The sequence below is a fragment of the Notechis scutatus genome, chromosome 6 (genome assembly GCF_049901735.1).
Source record: "Notechis scutatus isolate UNSWTSFEM ecotype Mainland chromosome 6, rNotScu1.2, whole genome shotgun sequence".
Taxonomy (NCBI): domain Eukaryota; kingdom Metazoa; phylum Chordata; class Lepidosauria; order Squamata; family Elapidae; genus Notechis; species Notechis scutatus.
In genome coordinates this window covers 58,107,196-58,128,349 of record NC_142014.1, presented here as the reverse complement: position 1 = coordinate 58,128,349, position 21,154 = coordinate 58,107,196, and the positions used below count along the sequence as shown (strand labels likewise).

General features: G+C 37.0%; 1 protein-coding gene across 1 annotated transcript in view; it reads left to right on the top strand.

Annotated features, from left to right (window-relative positions):
• The first annotated feature begins 6,360 nt into the window (after positions 1-6,360).
• Positions 6,361-21,154, top strand: part of RIC8B (RIC8 guanine nucleotide exchange factor B) — a 32,874-nt gene continuing 18,080 nt past the window's right edge. The window contains exons 1-4 of the mRNA XM_026694979.2: positions 6,361-6,531; positions 8,701-8,748; positions 14,673-15,281; positions 17,741-17,835. Of these exons, the coding sequence (XP_026550764.1) occupies positions 6,454-6,531; positions 8,701-8,748; positions 14,673-15,281; positions 17,741-17,835 (830 nt within the window). The 5' untranslated portion in view covers positions 6,361-6,453. The remainder of the gene's footprint in view (positions 6,532-8,700; positions 8,749-14,672; positions 15,282-17,740; positions 17,836-21,154) is intronic.

The following is a 21,154-nucleotide window of genomic DNA, read 5'->3' as shown; positions in this document are numbered from 1 at the left end:
GGCAACCAAGAATGGTGGTTTATATATATTACACTTCTAAATGTGTCAGAAAGATTATCTACTGTATATTACATAAAATAAAATAAGTTTGGAACCAAAGTTAAAGAAGAACTTTCCTGCTCTCTGTCCTGCAAAATATCTCTGGAGAGTTGATGGCTTGTTCGTGGGAATAATTCCTCAACCATGTGGGATGGTATCAGAGGAATTTTCTGAAACAAGGTAGATTATGTAAGGTCATATGCTTATACCTCCTTTTCAACGTATTTGTCCCCCTCCACAAAAAAGTTGGGAGAGATGTTTTCTGATCCTGAATAACATGTGGTATTTTGCAGAGGGTTAATGAGACTTCCCCCAAATCTCTAGAGATTTTCAGGATTTTTTTCCCCAGGTAGCTGCAGAAAGGAGAGGATTAACAGGCTGCTTATTCGTAATTATAATTATGTGAGCAGTTCCTGCAGCCATAGCCCATCATAAATCTTCTGTAATTCAACATTTTTTTAAAAGGAAGGGGACTCTTCCTATGCTTGTTCCTGAATGCTATTCTCACTGTCTTCCCAATGTTTTTTTTATGACCACTTAGTAATAAATTAGAGAACCAGTTTTGTGCAGTGGTTAAGGCATTAGGCTAGAAACCAGGAGACTGTGAGTTCTACACCTGCCTTGCCTTATGCATGAAAGCCAACTGGATGATCTTGGGCTCTTTCTCAGACCCGGAAAGTAAACAATGGCAAACCATTTCTGAAAAACTTGTCCAGGCAATCATCACAAGTCAACACTGACTTGAAGAGCCCCCCCAAAAAAAATCCAGTTAATGATTAATTTTAAGAAAAAAGTTATTGAAGGAGATTTTTGAACAGTGAATGGCATCCCCATTTGAAGAGCAACATTTTAAAATATATATTGTATTCCATCTTTTGTGTCATTTGCTTTTGAGTTGAACAGATTTCACTGTCAAAAATATGTTCAGTTCTGGGACTCAAGAGATTATAACTCTTGGTTATGAAGGAAGTCACCTTCAATTACATATTGCTGACTGTTCATGAATAATTGTCTTCTATCTGATCTTATTTCTTTGAAGACAATTTCACTTCAGCCACAGAAAGGAACGATTAAGTTTATTCCATCATAACTTGCTTTTATTTATATTGTGGAATTAAATATTAATGAAAGATCATGCCCAGTACTTGATCTCCGCTTTCAACAAATACATCCAACCAAGATTCAGAATGAGAGTGTTTCGGGTTAGTTTTCCTCAGAAGACTTAAGTGACATCTATGTCCATGTGGCTATTTCCCAAAAGCATTTGTTTGTGTTCAGCAACATTTCTTAGCAATTCAGAATGTTGTTTTTCAGTCGGTTATCTATACTCAGCATTTTCACTAAGTGCATGGCAGTGGTCATGAAGGTCATCTTAATCCAACGGGCAGTCATGATTACAGTATTTCAATTATTGTCTTCATTTTATCAGCCAGTATACTGGAACTACCATAGCTTCTGAATTCTCAGCCACTGGGCCATATAAATATATAGAAATCCTGTCTGGGCCTTTCCCAAGTCATAGATCAGGTTCTGTCTAGATTCTCAGTCAACATTGGCTTTAATACCATCTCTTCATGTCCTAATTTCCACAATGCACATGCAACATGCATGGGTTTGTACATGGTCTGACCAGAACTTATTTTTCATCATTCTCCACTCAAAATTGGATCCCCAAGGATGGGTCTTGATTCTCCCTTTTGTATGTCTCTTAGTAGGTTTATTTTGTTATTGTTGTCACTTTTTAATGACTATAGACCCTCATGAACTGGTTAGGTAGCCCATTATGCTGATTCATTGAGAAAAAAAATGGATGCTAGAAGAGCAGTTATGCCCATAGCTCCCAATTCAGAGGCCTACTTCAATAATTTTAGATTGTTTATTAACTATTTTTTTGTTGACATAACAACTCTCTAGCCAAGTCCCAGCATTTTTTTTTGCAAGATATTCAGAAGTGATTTGTCTTTGCCTTTTTCGTCTTAACCATAATACCAAACTGGCTCTAATTCATATAAATACCCAAAGTAAACTGCAACACCCATAACTCCAATATGTTAGGTTTATACAGAATAAATGTTCCTGATTAATCTGTTATCATTGGATCTGGAGAGAATTTTCAGTAAATATCTTGATCAAGTGGTAACCAAACTATTATCCAAGTATCAAAACGATACACAAATGAGATTACTCAGAATGCTTGTAAATTCTCATGACTGAGATTGTCTTAAAGAGTTGTAGTAGGTAATCCTCCAGCAATCTGAAGCTGCTCTGTGGCTATGGCATGGAGAAGGCATGTCTGATATTTTGGAGATGTAGCATTTAGCTCTGTGTGAATTGGGTAGCTATATGAATTTTAATAAATAAATTTCTTAAATAAAGGTGATAATATGAAGTTTGAGCTTCTGGAAGTAGATTAGTACGCTGGCAAATTCTTTCTTGAAAGTTGTTTCCCATGGCAATACAAATTTGATTAAGCATAATTATCTTCTTCCATTCATCTCCAGTTGTTGAGTATGTATCCTAGTATTGACAAGGGGAGAAAAAAGAAACGAAAGTTTCCTTTTGTAAATTTCTTTAGTTCATTTAGATTTTACACCGTCTTATTGTCCTGTGATTAATTCCACCCTTAGAGGATGTGTTTATTGATAATGTTTGCACATCATTCTAAGCTGAAATGTGATTGGTTGTTCATAGTTCAGGGAACAATACTCAACCAATTAGATCAATTCAGCTAGCAACAATCAAATAATGATCAGTAAATGCAGCTATTGAATCTATTTGTGATAGTGAACACACACACACATATATATAATCATATAAAGCTTTTTTATAGAGAGATTATTTAGTATAAGGCAGGGGTGTCAAACTCATGACATCACAGAGTGTCACATGACGTATCAGGACTTCCCCCCCCCTTTGCTAAACTGGATGTGGGTGTGGACAGTGTGCGATGCAATCAAACTCCGCAGGCCAGGAGTTTGACATCCCCGGTATAAGATCTTTGCAGTATCTCTAGGATCTTCAACTACAGGTGCTTAGTACTGAATCTGGTTCCTCTGCATTCAAAACATGTGCTTTTGCTCTGATTTTATTCCTATGAAGTGTGAACACTATTGCAAAGGTTCTTTTTAACTTCCTGTTAACACCTATCTAATAAATAGTGTGAAATTATCATTGGTTTTTCTTATGGTATAGCAATTGCTTGTATGTATGAAGATTTACACAGCAGTTGGCAGTGATTTGCATTACATTTGCAAAATTAATACAGTGTGGAATTTACTGCCATCTCATATGATAAATTAAGCAATTTAAAAAGGAACTGGACAAATTAATGAAATATCAGGCTATCTGGGGTTTATGGCTGTTTATTATTTCTGGTATCACAGGCAACATTAACAATTGCTATTGAACAAGAATGGAAATTGGCCTTTGTCTTCCTAGCCATGTTGTAAACTTAGGCATGTGTTTACAACACTAAATGGACCAAGTCATGTTTTCTTGGAGGGGTAGAATCTTAGAAGGGGAACAGCAATGGAAATTAGACTAATGAAATAAACCCACCTTTTTTGTTCAGATTTCTACTTACTCTGAAGGTCAGTAGTCTTTAACAAAATGGATTCTGATCTTCTTCAGTTCATCAGCACTGATGTGACTGAACCTAAAGACCTTCTGAAGCCAACTGCCAAATATTTGCAGAGATTAAATATAGCTAGTATCAGAAAACTTGTACCATGTACTTCGCTGGACACTCCAATCTTCAAAAAAGAAATGGAATTTATTTTGGATTTTCTCATTTAATTTCTGATCCTTAACATTTTTCCTGATAACTTCACAAATATAAAATATACTGCTGAATAGTTCCTCAGTCCATTTAGTAACCTACTGAAAAATCTTGAGAAATGCCTTTTCTGACTAAAAACTAATAAAGGTAGTCCTGGTTTAATGAATACAATTGGGACCAGTTGTTAAGCAAATTGATTGCTAAATGAAACCTGGACTGTACTTATGTTTTTTTACTTCAGCTTTCCTTTGCTTTACAGACCTGTAAAGGTCATAAATACAAAGATTAATCATAAAGATACTTTTTCATTACACCATAACTGCAAATGGTCACCAAACAAGGACCATTTGTGCTTTGCAGTTCATGCCCGCTGGACAGCAGGTTTGTAATGGGCTAGTTAGTCAATATACACATATGCTTTGTCTTTAAGTTTTATTTACATTTTAATACATGAGTACACTAAGCATTTCACAATGCTGGAAAAATTGCTTCTTTGGTAGTTGCCCATATCATAATTTCAGGATATGTTCAGATAACATTAGAGAAATGAACAAGTTTGCTATGTGAACTGAGTTACTCTGTTGAGGCAGTTGCTATTATGTGAACAAACTCGTTCTGTGAACTTCCATCAGGGCTTAAAAATCCTTTGAAGTTTGATCTTCAAAATATTACATTTGCCACAATCTGGAAAGGAAGTGTTTTGGGATACCTACAAAACAGAAGGCAATTTCCCATTTTTGGCTTCTTTCCACAAATGAAGGAGAATCAGTTGACAGCTCATAAATCTTGTGCAGCTTTCAAACAGATTACGGGGATTTTAGAAATAATTTGTGGAGACAAATAAAGAGAAGATAGTGAAGGACACACATGTTGGAGGTTTTTTGAAGCACTGGAATGACTTTGCATTGCTTTGTGTTTATTGAACTGGAGATTCTCACAAGATAATTTATTTTGGAGCAGGTTACATTCGTCAAGGTATACTTACTAGAAAACCAGTGCAATTTGTAATAGTTAAATTTATCCTTCCAGTAGATGTGCTCTAGATCTATGATTAGCTAAACAATGCAAAGCTATACTAATAACTTTTTTAATTTAAAAAAACTTAAGTGAAATCAAGTATATTTATCACCACTCTTCTGCTACTGGGAAAATTGACTTCTCATGGAGGCATTATTTAAATTAATATTAAGTAACAATTAATCCCTTGAGCTAATCTACAACAATATAAACCAAATAGTTTGATAGTGTCAAAGAAATTGTGATTCAGGTGCCCCTTGAACAAATGTTATCTATAAAAAAAATATTTGTCCAAAGAGTTGGCTGTGTGTGAATAAGTTACAGCAAAAATTGTATCATGGACTTTAACAACTCAACATTTATTATGGTAATACTCTAATTTTTTGTGGATTAGAATCCACTTGACCTGATTCAGGAAATATTTTCAATTCCAGATTGAGATTACATGGAAATAAAATGGAGAAAATACTTTTAAGAATAGCCAAGACAAAAAAAGAAAATAAAAAGTATACACATGCACACACACATATTGTATGCCATATATACTTTTGGGGGAGGTGCCTTTAAGTCTGCTTTTGACTCCTAGAGACTTCCTGGATAAGTCCCTGCAGTTTTCTTGCCAAGGATTTTTGGAAGTGGTTTGCATTTGCCTCCTTCCTAGGGTTAAGCAAGTGATTGTCCCAAGGTCACCTAGTTGGCTTCAGACCTAAAATGGGACTAGAACTCAAAGTCTCTAGCCTGGTACCTTATCCATTACAGTACACCAAACTGATTCCCATGTATGAATGTAGGTAGCTCGGCATATTCATCAGTAGGTCTATTTCCAGCATAGATATACGTTTAAGACTTTTCCACCCAGGAACTAGATAGAGCTTAAAGTAACATTCTGTTCTCACCTCATAATTTCCATTTGAACTGAGATGTGTTTAATGTGGCTAATGCCAGAGCGACCCTGTTAGCATGGGCAAGGGGTGTATAAGCTACCCAGAAGGGAGGGGAGGAAGCGTACTAATTAGGAGAGGAGGGAGCGAGAGAAATTCAAGTCCGTTTCAGTTTCAGATCGCTGGACGAGGAACGCCATGACACGAGCCCATGTAATACCATTTATTCCCAAGGTGTTGTGTACAAGAGCAGCTCCCATTGATTACAAGAAATTGAAAGCCTTGGTTTTCAAATGAAAAATGAAAAATCCTATTCTAACTTCCCCACCTCCATCCTTTCCTTTGTTGCACAACCCTCCGCCGAACGGACAAAAGAAAAAAAAAGCCCACAATGCATTCACATCCTTTCTTTAAAGCATCTCCATGGGGCAACCCCAAAGGCTGCCGGAAAATGTAGTATCCTCTAAGAACTGCCACACGCCCATTTCTTCCGCAACATCCCCACCCCCGGTGTAAATAACAGTCCAACCAATAAAAGGTGAGACACCCGCCTCTTCGGTTTCCCGTTAGCCAATCCGGATCCGCTATTGCCTCCGGAGGCGGGGACAGTTGCCGGGGCTTACCGTGGCGTCATTCGAGGTCAAAGGTAGTAGAGTTAAAAAAAAAAAAAAAAAGAGGCGGTGGTTGCTGCTGCTGCTGCCTGGACGAGCTGGCCGCCTGGACGCGCCCTAGTCAAGAATGGCGGTGGAAGCGGCGCTGGCAGCGGTGGGAGGGAGAGACGGGGCCGAGCAGATCCTAAGCCGCTTCAACGAGCAGGTACTGACAAGATCCCGCTGGTCCTCGCTCTCCGTTAGCGGCACCAAGCGCCCCCCCCTCCTTTGTCAGCCTTCGGGGCACCCTTCCCATCTTCCGCCCTCCAGGTGCTGGAGAGGCAGCGCCCATAATTCCCGCTTGCATTAAGCCTGGGGAGAATGGGAGTTGCAGTCCGCGCACCCTTGCACCATGCCAGGATGGAGAAGTCTCCGAGGCAGTCCCCGCCTCTGTTGCCAGGCATCTGGGCATCCTTCTTGAGCCCTTCATTGGGGTCCGGGCAGCCTTGACGGACTCGCCCTTGCTGCTCTCGAGAGAAGCCGGTTCTTGCACACACACCCCGACACTGTAATGAATGAGATGCCTCAACCTTCCCCAACCTGGTGCCCTCCAGCTGCGTTGTCCATCATCTATCTCCACCCGTCAAAGCCTTTGGAGGGCACAAGGCTGGCTGTGTGGCTTTATGGAGGACGTCCTGGGCATAACCAGCTTCTCCCAGCAAAGTGCATAATCTGGGTAATAGTGCATAAGATTGCAACGACTTTGCCTCTTCCATGCCATGCTACGCCATCATTACCTTTGTGTCATGGGAAGCTGACCCTTTTTGTTCTGCCAAATACGAGCATTCAGTTCTGCCTATCATCCACAACAAGGATGCTTTTTCTTTCTTTCTAGGCTTAATGCACTTCTTGTATCTTTTCCAATAATAACATTATATTCTCTTAACTGTATCTATGTATCTATCTTATCTATCCATCTGAGTCAATGCTATTTACTGTTACCCATCAGGTCTGTCATTTTCTGCCCAACATTCAACACTGCCATGGTGATCACCATTACAATTGTGTAGGCTGTAATTTTTGCTATTTCAATATTTATATTTTTTCCAGAATGTAATGCACATATTCTCAAAAACCTTTCTCACTTCCTTTAGGGTCATGAATTACTTCCTCTTCTGTGTATGCATACGAAAATGCAAGCTTATGCTATGAATTCAGCAAAGTCTGTAGCAAAAATGCATGACACTGTTAACCACATTAAAGATTATATAATAATTAACTATAATTTTTATACACCTCTGAGGCAAAAAAGATAAAAAATTAAGTTCCATGAAAACAAGTAACTGATTTAATTTTTCTCCAGGGTTATATTTTTAGCAGCTTTTCTCTTTGAACATTCATCATTTTTAGAATTTTATTTTTTTGATAATGTGAAGAATTGAAAACAAAACTCCTCATTTGACTAGATATAGACTGATGATTGGGTGTGTGTGTGTTAGAAGTTTAATAATTGATTTCCTCTACTCCTTTGGGTACTCCTCTACACAAGATTACCTTCTGTTGACACCCCTATCCTCTGCCCAGGTAGTTGCCTAGCTAAAGAGACACTCTAGCAACACTGCTAATCGATAATTGCTTGCTAGTATATTTGCAAAGATAATTGAAGTGTCTTGTTAAAGTAATCTACTAGGTTCTGGTTGAAATTTCTGTTGATGGATGTTCTCAAAGAATTTTTTAACTTCGGTCAAAACACATCCTGTAGTTTGTTAGAACATATTACTACTTGTATAGCGTAGTCCCAGATGTTTGGATGGGGATTAAGTTGTGAGGTGCTTCTTGCTACATATTTGAAGAGTGTTGATGCAATAACTCTTTCACTGCTGAATATTTTAATAGGCATATCCCCTTCTAGTTTCCATTTCGTTGCCATGGTTCATAGTCATGGTAACCTGTTGTCCATGAACTCATACTTTGTAAAATCCATCTTGGCAGTGTCTTGGTAAGGACCTTTTGCTAATAGCTCTATTGTGATCATTCTGATACAGCAATCCTGTATAAACCCCTCTAAGCTTGTTGGGGTTTCATTCTAAGTACACATCCTTAGGATTGCACTGTCAAAGTATTAAGACTGGCATTTCAGAGGATGGTTTGTCAATTGGCTGGGGAAAAATTGCTAACTGAGCAGTAGACTAAACAATAGACATGGAAGGCAAATGAATTGCTAGCTAATCTGTACTCATGTTTAATTGAAAAATAAGTTAATTCAATTTTGGTAAAGGTCCAGACATTGAATGAAAGTTTTTTTTAGCAAAATAACCTGTAAGCCTCTTTGAAAAATGTATATTCATATATTTAAAATGTATTTTTTAAAAATGACTTTTCCTTATCTCTTCAGAATAGGGCTACTTTCAAATTTGAGTCATCAGATGAAGAAAAAAGAAAGGTAAGCATGTTAACCATGAACATCAAAATATGTGTACATTAAAATATATATGAAGTTTGGTTTGATTGAGTAGTACACATGTGATTGAAGCTGACAGCTTTTACAGCAGCAATACAATTATGTCATTATACTTGGAGATACAGAAAAAAAACATTTTTCAGATATGGCAAATGAATTGATAATACTAACAACCAACATTTCATTTCTAAAAAAGGAAACTGTTCTGACCAAGGCTTCCTAGACTGTACCTACGCACACACTTATTTTAAAAACAAGACTTATTTTATTGCAATGCTGGGAATTGTTTTCATTCCCAGCTGGAATTAATCTCAAACCGTCCCTCGAGATAAGCACCCACCTTTCTTTTCTGTGAAGTGCTGCCAATAACAGAAGTATCAGATGAACTAGAAAAAAAATCAACCGAAGTACAAAGAGCTTCAATAATGAATCTGAACTGAACGAACTACTTTGCTTCCTGCAAAGGTTTCATCATCTTTGCCTGACCTTTATACCTTATGGGAGAGGCAATCATCTACCAGCCTTACTCCTGAGTTGCCCTTTTTGTTTCAGCTGCTCTTGCCTTCTAGCAGCTCTGTGTACACACACACTGGGAACAGGCTCCCCTGGGTCCTCTGCCTCGCTGCTGCCAGACTCCGAAGGCTCTGGAGGCAGCTCCCCATTTCCAGATGATCCTGGCCCCATCTCTGCATTGGACGCAGGACCCTCATCTGAGTCCTCTCCAGACTCCCTGACTGGTCCTCGTTCTTCCCCATTGTCTGATTCCACTGTCGGCTGCCAGCGAACCTCAACAGAATCAGGCATCCTAAAAGCACATGAGTTGTTTAATTTGCCTGTTTGCTTTTCAAGCTTTTTTGTTAGGCCATGCCTTTGCAACTAAAAAACATGGGTGGTTGTTTAGTTTAATGTTATATAACATTATGCAAACTGGATTTTTAGAATATTGTTGGTGATTCAGGATGCTTCTTAAAAGTAGATAAATTGACAGTGACTGCAGGCTTATGCTGCACTGTGCAAGAGGGATCCCAAGCCTACATTTTCTAGTGACTATAGATTCATCATTTTTTTTACATTGTATGCAAACCTGTCCCTGATTGGAAAACACTTATATGTACATTGAGTTTCTCTGTTTGTGGAAACAGTACTCAAATCATAGAAAAAAGAAAAATGATGCAGACAGATGAAACATTTCTCCTTCAGAATGGTTTCTGCAGATGGTTTGTATTGAGAACAAGAGGTTTTACTATATATAGATAGCCCACGACTTACAACCACAATTGAGCCCACAATTAATGTTGCTAAATGAGATATTAAGTGACTTTTTCCTTATTTTACGACCTTTCTTGCCACAGTTGTTATGTGAATCACTGCAGTTATTCAATTAGTACCATGGTTATTAAGCAAATCTGCCATTCCCATTGACTTTGCTTATCAGAAGGTCAAAAAGGCCATCATGTGACTCTGGGACACTACAACTGTCACAAATATTAGTCATTTGTCAAGTGTCTGAATTTTGATCACCTGACCATGGGGATGCTGCAATGGTTGTAAGTGTGAAAAACTCATAAGTCACTTTTTCAGTGCCGTTGTAACGTCACCGAATGATTGATTGTAAGTCAAGGGCTACCTGCAATATTTTCTTAGAATAAACAATATTAATCCAAATCATCTTATTTTATTAGAAGTAGACAGTAGAAATAAATGTAAAGGAATGCTTGTAGTATTTTTATGGCATAACTTGTTAACATAATTGAACTCTTCTGGAAGGTATTTGGGACTCAGATTCTTAAACTGGTTAATTAGCATTTCAGAAATAACATATCATCTAGGTTTTGGCAAATCTAGGAAATAAGTTTGGGGAAATTGATGAGAGCCCCAATTCCAAAAGAGATCAAGCTTTTGGATCAGAAGAACAAAGGGAAACAAAATTTATGGTTCCTTTGAGAGTATTATAGTGTACTTAGGAAGATGGAAATTATAAGGAAGCCTCTGAATAATGCAGATATAAAAACTCTAGCAAAAGTGTTACAAGTAAAGGAGTTGCTTTTAGCATTGCTAGCATCTAATTAATGTTTCATAATTCTGAGAACTTTTGCTGTTCCCAGAAGTTAGCATTTTTTACCTGAATCCTAAGCTGCTCTCATACTTGGATTTCTTCTGACAATAAAGTGTGTGTGTGTGTGTGTGTATGTATGTGTGTATATATGTGTGTGTGTGTGTGTGTGTGTGTGTGTGGTATTCAGCTTTGTTCGGGTATTTTCCCACGTCATTATAGTTGTGCTTTTAAAGTTGTAGCAACATTTCAGCAGAATCTGCCATCATCAGGCTTCTGTATTGTGTTCGTCTGAAGCCTGATGATACAGAAGCCTGATACAGAAGCCTGATGATGGCAGATGAGATTCTGCCGAAACGTTGCTACAACTTTAAAAGCACAACTATAATGACGTGGGAAAATACCCGAACAAAGCTGAATACTATACATGTAATAGGCTGATACTAGTGATTTTTGCAGAAGAGAAAGCTACAGGAAGAATAAATCCTTAAAATAGGAACAGAGTATAAACACATGGCATGAGGTTGCAAGCATTCTCTAGAAACTAGAGAACTATGCAGATACAAAGGGCATATATTTGCAGATAAACAAATTGTTATTTCTTAATTAGCCAGTTCCTGGTTTGTTTCCTCAAATAATGTAAAGGTTTGGTTGAGGTATAAAAACTCAGAAAATACAAATTAGTTCCTGTCAGAACTAATCCTTCCATCACCACCCAGCCAGAATTGATGAAGCTTCTTGGATTAGTAGCGAAATATCTTTTTTCCCCTCAAAGCAAAAATCTAGTCCAGTTGCCTTTGAAAAATTACCTTTGATACAGCCGTGTCCTGGATGACATTAATGAATCTCCATAGACATTAAGAAAATAGAAATTGTCACCATTTCTAATACCATTAATTCACAATTGCAATTAATAAGCTAAAGCAACCCATGGTTTCAAAGTGAGGTACTTTCCTTAAACGTGATTTATTTGTTCACATTATTCTAAGCCAAAAACAAGCACAATTGTTTGATAATTGGCATGTTATATAATCCCAGCCACTGATCTGCTTAATGAATTTATCTTAACTTAATAAGGGTAGTTCAAATTCTGTTTCTACTAAATAATTTATTAGTTGTTTCTAATCATTCATCCATTCTGCTACTTTAAAAGTACATTTTAAGGCTGTCTGCTTAGCTTAAATTTGAAACTCTTTTATCTTCATTAATTTGATAGACTGATCATGGAAATGATTTAAATTGTTGAAAAACAAATATGGCTTGGTTAACTTTTGTTACCATTCACTACTGTAAGGTGGACACTAGCTCTTTATGGAGGTCTATGTCTATTTACCCTGCCTTTTTTCCTTGTCTCATCTCATTTGCCAGACAGTTTAGGGTCATTTGATTATGGTTGGCAACATTTGAGGAAGCATATTTCTTGTTAAACCCAAATGACCAGCATGGAGTTTAAAACTTCACCAGAGGAACTTTTATGATCAAAACCATTACAAATTATACTGTAATATTTTCAGTATTGTCCAAAAGTAGAAAATCCATCCTTCTTGCTTGTTTTAACTTAAATACAAATCCTCTTGGTGTGTTTTAATTTTACATGTAGAAACAGTCTTACGTTCTTTGTTGAGCAGCCATATTAATCTGTTGGAGCAAAAGTCACAAATCATCCTGGTGTCCTTTAAAAATCCATTTATTACACCAGAAAGTTTCATGTGCCAGGCAGCCCACTTTTTAAGATTCATCAGGTCTTATTTGTGTAAATGTAGCTTTCGGTTGACAATGGCAGATTACAGTGATCAAAGATCAGACCCTCTGCTATTTTTTTTGTCTGTGGCTTGGTCATATCATTCCCCAAGCTGATTTCCTGCAGATATTTAGATTAAACCTTCTCAGATATTTGCATCCAGGTTTGGGAATGCCATGTTAGACAATACAATTAAGGCTCGATGTGGAGAATGAATTTGGCCATTGTGTTTTGTAAATTATGATTTATGGCTTAGCAAATTAACATACAGTGGTTTATCAGGATGGGTTTTTTGTTTTTGCTTTTCCCATCCTTTGCCTACCTGAACTCAGTTAAAATTGTGGTTGCTAATGTCAAGGACACAAGCAGAAAGGATTAGGTAACGTCTTGTAGTCTCACTTTGTGCCATGTAGAATCAATAGTGGGAATGATGTTGACTTTCTAGAGTCTGAATGAGATATATAGAAGCTGGAAAGGGGAGATCAGCTAATTTATTATCTAATTTATTTGTAGAGTTCTTGTGTATACTTCATTATAACCATACTGCCTAGTAAAAAGCTACATGCCTCTATTGAGTTCAATAAATTTAAAAACATGTCCATTTAATGAGCCTCCTATTGAGGATTTAATTAAAATCAATTGAGAACTTAGAATTGGTATGTTCCTGGGACAAAAAAAAACCCTCAGCATAATAATGAACTACAAAACCTTAAGGTCAATTGAGCATGACAAAATGACAATTATTTGTGTAGGAGGCAAAGAACATCATGTACTTGGCAAACAAATCTTGGTGAAACCAAAAGATTGGGGACTGCTTGTAGAGTGTCCCAGGTGACATCATTTGAGTTGGATAATTTGGGGTCTTATATTTTGCTTTCCAGTTATTAGACCCTGTTGAAATAATTGCTTGTTTCTAAAGAAGAGGCACAGCAAATTGTGTGGAGTTTATTGCAGATCAGTTTATTTTATTTTAGTTTCATTTATGTAGTTTTGATAGTAATAACTGTCAAGCTCAGCTAGATTGCAGCTTTTCTGAAAGACATTTCTAAACTAAATATTGGAGAGTAACATACTGTATATAATACAGTGATTCTATTTTGGTTGACAGTGATTGTTCCCAGTATGTGCTTGCCCAAAGGTATAGAGAAAACAATACCAAACAAGCACAAAAGTGAAATGGATCATAATTTGGATATAAACCTTCTTGATTCAAGCAGAAATCCATAAGGATAAACTGGCTATAGATATTACTGGAGAAATACAAGTTTTTAACTGAGGCATGAGAGTTTTCATCTCACAAAACACCAAATGGGACTAAGAAACAGAGAATAGGCTAAAAGCTGAATATGAATAGTCTGACCATTCTGACCAATGAATATCAACCATTCATTTTGGTATCCTGATTCTGGAACGTACTTTGTATTCTTTTAGCCATTGTCTTTGTTATAACAGTTGTTTGTTCAAAATAAACCAGATTTTAGATGCAGTTGTGGGTGGGAGTTAGTTTTTTTAGTGATACTTTTAAGACTTATTAATAAGCCAGCCCTGGTATGCCCAATAAGTAATCGAGAGTAAAGGTGTTCAGTCTTTCTGATTTAATTCCCAAAATATACTTTAGGATGAATGAGAATATGAACAGAGCTTCTGTCTGCAATTCTTTAAAGCAGCTTAGTCTTTAGAATTACGCTGCAACCATTGTAAAAGCTTGTACAAGTCAGAGGCTGCATTCCCTTATGCTCTGAAGCACTTTTCTGGAATTGAATCCACAATATTCCACATCTCTAATAGATAGGACCAGCAGCCAGGCAAGTAATAAAGAAGGAGAAAAAATACATCTTTACCTTTTAAGAAATAGTGCAAACCACTACATATCTTCATGGATTTCTTAGCATTTAATGGGGCCACAAATCATTAAAGTATACATTGACGTGTACAAAATGGTCATATATTAAATGTATACCTAGGGGACTTTCTATTGAAATAACTTTTCTAGCCATAAACCAGGCAGAAGACACAACAGATAAGCATTATGAAGATCATTAAATCTTTTGTGATTGTGGATTTGTATATTCCAGAGAAAATAATACCTATTTTTCCATCTTCTTTATTTAGCAACTATGTGAAGGGATATTACAAGTATTAAGCAAAGATATAAACGCATCCTATAGAGTCACTTGTCTAGAAGCTCTCCGCATTCTCTCAAGAGACAAGAAAGTCTTGGTTCCTGTAACAACAAAGACCAACATGCAAACCTTGATGAAGCTAGCAAAACTGGATACTTTGGAGGACCATTTGGAGGATGTGACTGATTTTCCTGTCATAGTGGAAGCTTTAAAATGCCTTTGCAACATTGTTTTTAATAGCCCAGCTGCCCAGAAACTCAGCTTAGAACTGAACTTGGCAGCTATGCTTTGCAATCTTCTGAGAAAGTGCAAGGACCAGCAATTTGTGGAAGACATTAAGTGCTTTGATCTACGACTCCTCTTCCTCCTTTCCCTCCTGCACACAGATATCAGATCCCAGTTGCGTAATGACCTCCAGGGATTGCCCCTGTTGACTCAGGCCTTGGAAAGTGCTTTTAGCATAACGTGGACAGATAAGTACGTCACAGCTGAAGACCAAGAAATGTCACCATTGTCGCTTCAGGAAACGGATTGCGCCATTGAAGCACTGAAAGCTCTCTTTAATGTTACTCTTGACAGCTGGAATGTACACAGTGAGGTAAGGCTTGAATTGGGACCATTCAGATCATATTTATTTCTGTTTGTAGATTTTTGCACTGAGGTTTATGGATGTAGTTATGTACAGCCCAGACATGCAGGCAGGCCAACAGGCAGTAAGAACAAACTATAGGTCAGTGATGGCGAACCTTTTTGTTGTGGTGTGCCGGAACCCACAATGCAATGCGCCTCACCCCCCTGCGCATGCACACACAACACCCCTGCCCTCCTTACTTGCACTGTGCATGAATGCACCTCCAAGCTGATTTTCGGCCTGTTCGAGGCCATTTTTGCCCTCCCGGAGGCTCAAGGGAAGCCTCTGCAGCCTCAGGAGGCCGAAAACGGGCCTTCCAGAAATACCGGAAGTGCCCATTTTCGGCCTCCAGAGGGCCTCTGGAGCCCGGGGGAGGCTTTTTTCGCCCTCCCGGAAACTCAAAGGAAGCTGCTGGAGGCTGAAAATGGGCCCGTTTCAGCACTTCCAGTATTTCCGGAAGGCCCGTTTTTCGGCTTCCCGAAGTTGAAAAGGCTTATCAAATCGAGCCTCCAGGAGGGCGAAAATGGCCTCAAACAGGCCGAAAATCAGTGCAGGTAAGTTTGGCTGGGACTCGCGTGTCCACACAAATGGCTCTGCGTGCCACCTGTGTTCGCCATCACGGCTGTGCCACCTGTGTTCGCCATCAAGGCTATAGGTAGCCCTCGACTTACAACAGTTTGTTTAGTGACCATTCAAAGTTAGAGTGGCATTGAAAAAAGTGATTTATGACAAATTTTTACACTTACAATTATTGCAGTATCTCCATGGTCATGTTATCAAAATTTGGATATTTTTGCAACTGACTCATATTTATGATGGTTGTAGTGTCCTAGGGTCATGTGAACAGCTCCTGCGACCTTCTGACAAGCAAAGTCAATGGGGAAGTTAGATTCACTTAACAACCATGTTACTAACTTAACAACTGCAATGATTCACTTAACAATTGTGGCTAGAAAGGTCATAAAAACTCACTTAATAAAATGTCTCACTTAATAACATAATTTTTTTGTTCAATTGTGGTTGTAAGTCGAGGTCTACCTGCATATAAAATACTCAGTTATACTTTCATTGTCAAGTGGCACCTGTTTAGTTTCACAGTAAAGCATTATCTCAACCAATGATGATATACCAAAGGATATATCTACTCTCTATTGCACTGACTTGCAAATACCATAGACAAGGCGTACCAAACTACTAATGGAAAGAGTAACTCTTACTTGTTTATAAACGTATCTGATAGGTATTCCCACAGCTCTTAGTTAAATATGTACATTCTTTCTTTGTGTACATGCAAACACCAAATTGTTGCAAAGTTAATTCATGTAAATTAATCTATAATAAAGAAACCTTAGATTGAGGCAAATATCAGAACTTAGCATTTCAGAGAAATATATTGTAGTGTAACATGAAGAAGAAAAATAATACTTAAACGAATAATTCTAGGTATCACTTTTCTAGAAGTTATATATTTCCAGTAAACGATTTGAATGCTAAATTTTATTGGGTGCATTTTGACAAAGTGCCATCATTGATGCCCCAAAGGAGAAAAGTCAAAAGCCTATATAAGGAGAATGCATGTGAAAACTATGGTCTGAAACCATCTGTACATTGATGAATTACAGTTTCCATCATTACCTTCATTCCTTATATTGACTGAGATTGTTGAAATAAAGTATGTCTGAAAAGCAATAGATTGTCAACTCTCAATGTTCCTGTTATAGGAGAGGAAAAAATAAATTGGAAAGCAGGGAGTAGAAATTAATTATGAGTATCAATCCAATGCCAAGTCATTTAGTGATGCAATTTAAAAAAATAAATAACAAGTGTTCTATATTTTGAACATCAGTTTTGGATAATAGGAGAAATAGGTTCCTTAAAAAAGAGCTATCTTGTTCTAATAATAGTCTAAACATTCCATTATATTTTTAGAAAATGCCTTGCAGTTTCACTAAACACATATAGTTGTATGCAAGAGGTTAGGCACCTCTGGTTAAATAGTACATTTCAGGGAAACTCTTAAGTACTGTTACAACCTCATCTTACTTCAAAATTAAACATTACCCCTTTCTGTAAATTTGAATTTGTGTGATTTATAGGTTGAGAATAAGACAATAGTAAATAGGATAGAAGTTTTATAAATTTGTATTAAATACTTTCATTACAAAAGTAAAGTGACATAATCCTGCATGAATAACAGTGCTGTGGAATGGAGCAGTTTATGGGATGGAGGGAGGCTGCTGACTCTCATGAACATGTAATTTAAAGCAAGAATAATCCAAAGTATGTGCATCAAGAGCTTTCAGATTAATAAGAATACCATAGTGTGATTGTCTTCTTTTTTTAATGTATTCTTTTCATGATTTTGAATTTCTGCTTCGGAGCCTTCATAATATAATATGTTCTTCTTCATAATTGGATTTATACAGAATGATTCTCATGAATTTCGTTATATGACTGCCATTCTGCGTCATTGCTTATTAACTTTGGGCCCTACCGAAGATAAAACTGAAGAATTACACAGGTTAGTGAAGTTACAAATCCAGTTGTTCTTAAAATGATGTTCTAGTTAGGGCTAGTTCTCAGCTATTATATCTAAATAATAAATAAATGATGTAAGTTAGTGTTTTTCGTACATAGTGGACACAGCTTTCCTAAGTTTTAATATTATGATTAATCTTACAGATTAATCTTACAGATACTGAAATAATTCATCTCTTCTTAAAGTAGTCACTTAATTCTAGGGACTATACAAAATGAAAGTATGGCTGACCATCCGAACTTTTGTTGAAAACTGAATTAATGTAATGAGAGCTTGCTTGCTTAATATTGTATAGCATGATTTATGTTTTACTCTAGTGGTAATATTATTATGATACAGACTCGTCCAATAACTTCCAAGATATCATTTTTTCCTAAACGTTTTAGAAAAAAATTATCACTATTACAATTTAAGGAATTTTTCTGTAAACTTCTAGCTTTAGACCTGTTAAAGCTAGCCAGATACAAAAATCTTCCAGTTTTTTGAAAGTAGGAAACTGCAGGATGGTTATACAATTAATGTTTTTTTTTTATAGTAGATGAGTTTAGTAGATGAGCCCAAATACAATATCATTCCAAGGAGAAGTTGTTCCATTGGGCATGTGCCATGACAGAGGAGGTATATCCCCATTAGATGATCTAGAAGCGACCTGAAGCAAATTTAGTCTGCGGGCAACAGGCAGAAAGCATTGGAGACTAGTAATCTCACAAGCTCTGTGGCATGCAGGACTTTAAAAGTAGCAACCTGCATATTAAATTGCATCCAGAAATCTACTGAAAGCAGTGCAGCTCTCATAGCAGTGCCATTACATGGGTGTATCACAGTGTGTCCCAAACTGCACTTGCTGCCACATTCTGGAAAAGTTATATCTTCCAAATGCTTTTCACATAGAGTATATTTTAGTAGTTGAACTGAGAAGTAAAGACATTAATGAGTTGTGAGCAGCAACTCCCATGGGTACAATTGGTGCACAAAATTAAGTTATGCAAAGTTCCTTTTGACCATAGTTACCAGGAGCCACAAGGAATCCTAAGTTGGACATTCGCTCTTTCTGGGTGGTGCTACCTCACCCAAGTTAATGACGGAAAGTCTAGATCCAAAGATCAGGTCCTGACCCACAGTCATGTTGTTTTAGGGTTCAGTTGGAAGGTTGAGTTAAAACTCATTCTTCCCCATCCAGATTTTCATAGCCTCCAATCACTGGGAAAGAATGTCAGTGGCATCTTTTCGATAAAACTGGTTTCAGATGCCATAATTCTAGCATATTTTCTCCAGCTTTTCCCTGAAACCCCTATAAATCAAAAACTTTAAAATAAACTTATAATTAAATTTTATTTTTTGTACATCAGACACTTGATTCATTGTTCTTAAATTGCCACAGTAAAGGCTCTGTTTAAACAGTATTTCAAAATATATACCTTACTGCCACGCTTATTTATTGCTGTTATTATTCTAATGTAAATACCTGGAAGATAACCTAAACTTTTCATTGCATAGCTCTTCATTATTTGGGAGAGCAATTGTGAAAGACAGGATTTATATCGAGGTAAGATCTTAAGAAAAATCCCATAGTGCCCTTTTTTTTTTAGAATGAAGGTAGTTCAGTGAAACGGTGTATTTGAGTGACATAAAAAAATGTAGACTGTTTGACAAAGACCTCAATATTCATAAGTTACTTGAAAAAAAATTCAAATAATGCTTGTCTCACTCTATACAAATCAATCAATCAGTCACTTCTTAGCTTTTTGGCTAAGATGAAGTGTAATATAGATTTCAGATCATGGAAAAAGGCTCTGCTTAGACCTTGGTGAGCTGCTGAATGTCAGAAAAGTACTCAGGGTCTGATTTTATCCATTCGTTGTCTAATTCCCTCTTGTAAAGTGATTCTTTCCAGTATGCCTGGAAGGTTGTGAATTTAATTTTAAAGAACTGTGAAAGGAGACTTTAAAGTATATTCAGATATTACCAGATATTACCTTTTAATGATAATTCCTAAGAAACAAAATACTATCATTAGAGAATAAATCTGAAGGAAGGCTCTTTTTTAAATGTCTCTTAGGAATATGAATTTAAATTAATAAAAAAATGTAGAAAATTCCTCTTATTAATTTAAATTTGTATTTATAGAGACTTTTAAAAAGATTTTCCCTTCATGAATTAAGAATGAGTATAGTAAAAGAGATTATTTTGGTTCTGTGCATTCCGTCACACAAAATAGCCAACTACAGACAATTTCAGTGAAGTAAGTTATGGTAAGCCATGTTTGCCCACTCTGAAGACTTTAATCACAGCTTTCGCTAGTGCTGAAGTGTTGTTTGCTTTCACGTTTGCATATCAGGAGGGGGCTGAGAGCCTGAGTAGGTGGATGTCATGTCTCTGTGATTAATGATCTTTAGGAAGCTGAGAGAGAAAATAATATACGCAGCATTTCTACCCCCTGGAGAAGGAATGCAAACACTATTGTGCCGATCTGTGCATAGTCAGTGACTTCCTGGTAGGTGGAGAATTTCATACACTCCTCTGCCACAAATAAAACTGTCAGGTGGAGTGACAAAGTTCAGAAAGCCAGACTCCAGTTATTGAAAAGAATAACTCGAGCACAGTGATCCAGAAAATTAATTTGGTAGGTGTTTGAGAACACCATTGCTTCATAAGAAACCAGCAAAAAGGAGCTTTCTGTAGAAATGATCCAAGCTTCTTTTATTTTTCTGAATTAAAATCCTATTGTTCTTGACCAACTCTTGTTTTGCGTCAAGCAGATTATTTTGTGAAAAGCGAAACTCAATCCCGCATGTGTTAAGCATTTCAATTTAAATTCGTCCCTGCTTTAAGGGAGTTTTAAAAAAAACGCTGGCTGAAGAGAACAATGTACAGTATTGGTAGAAAGATATCACTACTTCATAGTAAAATTCTTGCTTTATGTGAAATAAGGGATCCAAATATACCAGTCTACAACTCTTTAATATTTGAACATAACAATGCTATTGTATTTTAAGGTGAATCAGTTAAGGCTTGGAGAAAAAGTTAATGGGACAAATGCCTTGGTGGGTGGGGGGTGGAGAATCTATATATATAAAAACAAAAAAGCACTCATGCATCATCACAAAATCTCCAAAACCGTAAAGCCTACAAACTTGAAATTTGGCACATATGTTCCTCTTGGCTTCTAGGTGCTCACTAAGAAAGGATTTTTCGAAATGACCATCAGAGCATTAGTATTTTGTATATTATTATTAACACGCTCTGATGCTAAGGAGTTCTACTCCTCCTCCCCAACTAAAAAGAAATCTGTTCCAAATGC